Genomic DNA, 6,818 nt, shown 5'->3' on the forward strand with positions numbered 1-6,818 from the left:
CACTCTAACCCCACTTTAGACTCACCCCATTTGTGTTTGAATATTGACTTTTCATTTCAAAAATTTGTTCAACTGTTTGGATAATAGGATGTAACAAGAACCGATGCTCCTGTAATTGCAGTAAGAGCTTGAATGTAGGTCATCACTAGCTATCGGACCATCGGTAGTAAAAGAAAACAGTGCAAAGTGGATCCATTACAAAAGGCTCGTATTATATGCCATCTTAACGTGTACCTTATAGCGTTGTGTATGAGGAAACTTAATAAAATCTAATGAAGCAACAAATTATTCTGCTTGTAGAAGATGCCTCTTCCGTATGTGGAGCGAACCAATTCCACAAGCAGAGGATACTGCAATAACAAAAACAATGTCACCGGAACGCCAGCTAGTAAAGTAACAGGAGCAGCAATCCACTGTATTTTATCCCGTAGCACTAGTGCAAGCGTTGCACTGAATGCAACCATTGTAGATGCTAGAGATACAAATAGTGAGATGAGTCCAATCGTCAGTCTCTTTGGTAAAGCATACAAAAAATCCTCTTCAGCGAAACGTGAATTAAGTACAGATAAGAACACCAATACAGAGGTTGACGAAGAAAATAATGCAATTGCATCTGATATAGCAAAGAGCATAAACACTGATTCGTTTACGAACAATGGTTGGCCATCGTCTCTGTTTCCTCCTGGTGCAGTAAAGATGGCTGCAAATGCCATTGTAACAATAAGAGCAGCCACAACAGTGGCTGATGATGAGGTGTCCTTCATCCATTGTCGTGCTTCTATTAGTAGTTCCTTGTGTTCAATAGTGAATACCATCCCCGGTGTTTTTCTTTCATTGTTCAAGGCTTCTTTGTAGGAAGGCTCCACAAGCTTTTCAACTTCCTGCACGGAGATGTATGGTGTTTAATTACGTTTAAGATGATGTGCCTAACACAAAGAACTAACCACCTATTTAACTGACTAGGAAGAAGCTTAATTTGAATAGTAAGCAGCTTATTAGAACACTAGTATTTGATTACTTCTATTAATGACCTTCTAAAATCGTTAAGCAACAACATTCAGGTAAGCACACACACTAAGGGACTTTGTAGAGCTTAAGCAGACACAAAATTAGTCATTTTTATTGTATTAGCAATTTGAGTGCCTCAATAGATTGAAATTGAACCAGAGAAAGCTTATTAATTAGAGTTATAGAGTGGAAGAAATGGACGTGTGCGCGTAAAAGCTGACAAAGGGATTGTGTGAGTATGACCTTGAACCATTCCAGCTCACGCTGCATTTGCAAAGCTGCACCAGTGACCGTACTGAGGCGATTCCGAGGCGCTAACTTGGCTGCTAAATGCAAAGCATTTTCTCCATCGATAATTTCCGTCGTTACATACACCTTATGCCGTGTCATTTGATATACAAGGTTGTACACTTTCTCCTGCCGTTGCTTGATCGCACCTAAGAAAACGTGATTATACCAAACAAGGCCTGGATAGTGGTAAATGCACTGCTCTATAAGCTCATGAATGCCATATTTAACTGCGGTTGATATTGCACTCCCCATTACATCCCAAGCTATGGCATGGTCAGCTTTTTTTATAACAATTGCGCACATCTGTTTAACAAGCTCTTCTGCTTGTATATGCTTTACTTTGTTGTCATGCATCTGCTGGATATGTGATACTGCAAGGGTATTAATTACAATTAATCGTAATTGGATATAGGGGACAAGTAACTTATGAGTTGAATTATTAGAAGGTACACTTATTTTGAATTTGTAAATATTTGACTCGAATTTGTAATAATCTCTGTTTATTGAAACAATTAAGAGTTAAATACACTTTACAACCCCTAACTTTACAACAAATGTGTTTCAATATACATGCTTTCATAAAAATAGTTTGCATCCCTTAAGTTCGAAAAAACTTTTCAAAATGCATCCTTTCACCTTTCCCGTTAGTTTAACTCCATTACAGTCCAGTTTTGCAGGGATAATTTCGTCATTAAACAATAAAACTAATAAAAAGGTAAAAGCAACGTTATCTCTTCCTCCATCTTAATCTGTCTCCACATATTTCTCTTCCCTCTAAAATCCAATTAGTAAACCCTAGATAATTTGGTTTTAATTTTTACCGATAATCTCCTAACTATGCGAGGTCGCTTACGGGTCACTGGTGATCCTTCTTCAGATGTTAATGATGGCAAAGAAATCCATGATTATGGTGGTAATAAAATTTTGTATTCTTTAAAATCACACAAATATTATGTGAACATATATTTTGTTTAGTGTATACCCAGATTTTTAGATTGTTTGTGATTGATTATGAACAAGTATGGTATCTAGTGTGACTGTGAATATTGTATTTTTCATTGTATATCAGATTTATGTGGTCGTTGATGTCATTTTAAGTCTTATAATTTACACGTGTTATATACCTTTCATACTTACATGATACTATATGTTTGTGAGTTTGTGTTTTTGGACCCATTACAGATGATCACTTACATTTCACACTAAAAGTATTTCATGGGGGATACTGAATGACAATTGCACAGAATATGTTGGGGGATAATTATGGTTGGTATGTAATACACTTGTGAAATTTAGGTAGTACCTCTTTTGTTTATTAATGGTACACCAGTGATATTAATGTTAGTTTGAGCTCTTCTTTACCAGTGTTCCACAATATATTTTGGAGGTCATTTAATTTATGCTTAATGACAAAAAAAACCCCTGCATATCTGGACTTGCAACGGAGTTAAACTAATGATAAAGTGAGGTAAAGGTGAAGTGATGTATTTTGAAAAGTTTTTGGAAACTTAAGGGATGCAAACTGTTTTTATGAAAACATGTATATTAAAATGAATTTGTTGGAAAGATAGGGGTTTCAAAGTGTATTTAACTCAACAATTAACTTAATTCTGAAAAGACTTGCTACTGCCTGAAGATGGATGTTAAGAGGTTTAAAACTTCATTCCCTACCAAAGTATCGGAGTACTCTCCAAACAGGAACATTCAAATGATAGCTTGCTGAAAAAGAATCAGCAGCAAAGATTAGTATAACACGTGCCGTATACCTAAAATTCAATTAGACAAAGCAAACGTACCTGCATATATATTTACATGTGGAATCAGAGTTCAGCAAATTCACAGTGAGAAGTATATATACATTTACCTTCATTCTGGTTTTCGGCTGTTATCACCTGGGTTGGTCGGGCAATAGGGGACTCCAATGCTCTCTCCCGGTTAACAGGAACCCCTTAAACAAATATGACTAATTACATATTTTTTTGATGTGCTCTAATATAACTCAAGAGTTTATTTGATACGTGTATTAAAAAAGTTAGATGCATGTACACTAATTTTCAGTGCATAATACTCCCTCAGTTTTTATGTTGTTTGACTTTTGTGCACGTAGTTTAAAGTAATTTAGTTAAAATTATTATTTTTAAAATATTAGTTTTTTGAATTTTAGTAAAAGTTATATATTTTTATTCAGAATTATAAAATTTTAAAAATGATTATTTTTACTATCCAGTCAAAGTACCTTGAGATGTGTAGAAAAGTCAAACGACAAAAGCAAAGGGGGTATTATATAAAATAAGTTTTGTATTGGAAATGACAAAAAAAAAGAGGGAAAGATTGAATTTTTTTAAATTGAAAGAAGAAATGGACAATTATTATGGGACAAATTTTCCTCTATAAGAGACTATTGTTATGGGAGGGGAGTATATCATAACACCTAACTAGTTGTAGAATTTACATAGAGATGACTCACATGAATAAATGATTCGTTGCCAAAATCCAAGCCTGCTTCCACTTGGAAAAGTATTAGGTTTTGCTGCTAGTGTTTGTAAGCCAGTCATTGAACTTATACAACTCTTCTCCATCACCAGGTCTGGGTACTGTTTCACTAGATACAAAGCCACGTCTGTCCAAAATCCATCATATACATTAATACATGCATATATGTAGAGAAATAGAAAGAATCCACTTGCATTACTAGCCAAATTCAAACCCTTAAAGTGAACGCGTCAAACTTATAATCCATGGAAAACGGCTGGAATGTACCATAAAATTCGGCTACGATAGTAAGTGCGAGAACATCAGCACCATGTTTTCCCTGGTAGGGACTCGTTCCTCTCTCTCCAGCCTCATCTTTTGTCACCTCCAGTAAATAACACAGTGTCTCTCTTTGTCCGTACCAGGGTGCCACCATCAAGGCAGTGTGTCCACTTGGATTAGGAATCTGAGTCAATTCTGGGTCTTTCTCCACCAAAAGTCTTGCAGCTGTTGTGTTCCCAGCCTTAGCTGCATAGTGGAGTGCATGATCTCCCAAACAGTTGGCAGTCTGTAGCATCTCCGGACCCCCTACTTCCATAATCCGCTCCACTAATTGTTCTACAAAGTGGTGACAACTGTTAGTTCCCACGGCTATCTGTAGAGTGGTCTCCTTGTAGTATGTGATGTACCCGTTTAAGTCTTTCTTTTCTTTCTTAAAAATCCCCTCCGCTGTTTCCCAGTCGCCTTCTATTGCTGCTTTATAGATCGGAATACACTCCATCACGTAGTTGTCATGTTCCATTGAAAAGCTCATGCTTTAGAAGTAAATGAAGTGTCAAAATTTTTGAAAATCTCCAGTTCCTGTTCGTGAACATTTAGGATCATACACATATATATATATATATAATATAAAAATGTGTATGATTAAGCCAAACAAACACTACTAATTTTTTTTCTATTTCTTCGTATAACTAGGTACTCTTAAAAATCTTTTGCATGCATCATTTCTTGCTACTAACTGATCTGATTAATTATTTTACAAAACCCACCTCCTTTAATGTAATCTTTTTGTCTATGTTAATATGTTAGGCTCTTCCTTTCATATAGTAAGTCAACACAATTTATCTGATACTTTAATTGTACGCAGAAACTGCATATGATCCACCTCCACATTATATATTAGTAGGATATATCATAAATACACAACTCAAGCTTTTAAATGCACAAAGTCGATGTTTTTCTGCATTAACCCAAACAGCAAACATATCCAAGTTAATAGTAAATATAGTCAACTAATTATTGTACTCGGAGTTGTTAGGATCTTCTTTGAAGCTATTGGAAAGATATTACCACTAGATACCTCATTTCTAGCAACCTCCCGTAAGGTGGACTTTCACTTCCATCAAGGGGGCACTGCAGCAGCCAGCAGAATTCTCAGAAACTAAACCAATCAAAAAAACTAAACCAATTAAAAAATCCAACTGAATTGAATAATCTGAAGGACTAATTCCCTTTTGATCAATTAACAGAGTAAAATGTAAAAATATTTTAGGGTTTTTTCTGAATATATCTCATTTTAAAAACCCATTTATAAATATATCCCATTTATAATATTATTTGTAAATATGTCCAATTTTCAATTTTTTTATTTTAAATTAATCATAATTAATTTTATTATTTCACATTTTTAAATGCCATATTTAATCTTTACTTAAATATCATATTTAATATGTTACTATTTCACTATCTTAAATATAAATATTTTTATATTACTTTTTTTGGTTAAGCCGTACTAAGATTAATAATAAGGTTATGTTTAAGGTAACATTACAATATTATATCCCTAATTTCAAATCAACAAAAATTAACTGATTAAGGGTCACTTGACAAATCTAACTCATTTATATATGAATGTTTAATATATATGAAAAAATCTAATTATTCAAAAATATTATTTTGCAAATAAATATAACTCTTTCAAAATGACATTAAATTTTACCTTTTTGCCATATAAATAATAAACTTAATTATTTGAATATTTATGTGCAAAATATCATAATTTAATTGGTCCCCTTTCTTAAGACAAATAATATTAATTTTGTTCATAAGACATAGGAAATATGTTTCAAAAAAATAATCAATTTAAACGATCTTATTATATAAATGAACAAAATATGCTTATACAAGTTGTGCATGAAAATAATATGTGTTACCGTTGTTATTTTTAGATTTTTTTCACATTACCTTAACCTTTTACTTTTAATATTTTTAATACGAGCAAGTAATTCAGATTAACGTTTATACACGTAAAGTTATAAAAAATGGTTAAACAACTTGTAGATGAATCACTCATATACAATTTTAAGAAGCAATGAATCAGTTGTATATTATCTGCTCAGCTCAATGAAAAAAAATTCAAATGATCTGAACTATCGGAATCGTTCAATTGATGAAAAAGTCATTCAAAAGCAAACAAATGGGCCTAAGAGGTCAAAAATCTGAATTCTGAATAAATAATATTGTTTGGTACATAAAATAGATAAAAATTCTGAACCATAATTATTTTATTTTTTATTTATAAATGAATTTTCTTATTTGGGAATTTATTTAAACAATGAAATAATTCATGATTACCATTATATTCCAAGTCATAATAAATAAATCTAGTAATTTTAATATGGGCTAAATAATGGTTTTCAATAATTAACACTTAAAAATGAATATATTCAATAATAACTCTTTGTGTAAAAACTCAAACTTTTGATATCGGTAAAAGACTTTTATTAATAATATACTTACGGTTTAATAAAAAAATTTGTGACCACACCATATACGAGTTTTTAATTTAAGATTCCGAGTTGATTTTGTGATTATACGTACCAAATGAGTGTACGAAAAAGTCATTCGTTTTCGGAGAAAACGAACTTTGTAAAACGACCTTATCTTACGGACTATCGAAGAATACGAGAATCACATTACGATTAAGAATTTAGAATCCTACAAATTAAAATACAAGTACAAGGTTTCAAAGTATAAAGGATTTATAA

At 32.5% G+C, this 6,818-nt stretch overlaps 1 protein-coding gene across 1 annotated transcript; it reads right to left on the reverse strand.

The window, feature by feature from the left end:
• Positions 1-269: 269 nt before the first annotated feature.
• LOC141718370 (uncharacterized) lies at positions 270-4,573 on the reverse strand. The gene is made up of 5 exons (XM_074520753.1): positions 4,060-4,573; positions 3,767-3,919; positions 3,164-3,247; positions 1,252-1,670; positions 270-881 (listed from the first exon to the last, which is right to left on the reverse strand). The coding sequence occupies exons 1-5, from the start codon at positions 4,571-4,573 to the stop codon at positions 270-272; spliced, it is 1,782 nt and encodes a 593-aa protein (XP_074376854.1).
• Positions 4,574-6,818: the final 2,245 nt, after the last annotated feature.

The sequence above is a fragment of the Apium graveolens genome, chromosome 4 (assembly GCF_009905375.1).
Source record: "Apium graveolens cultivar Ventura chromosome 4, ASM990537v1, whole genome shotgun sequence".
Lineage (NCBI taxonomy): Eukaryota > Viridiplantae > Streptophyta > Magnoliopsida > Apiales > Apiaceae > Apium > Apium graveolens.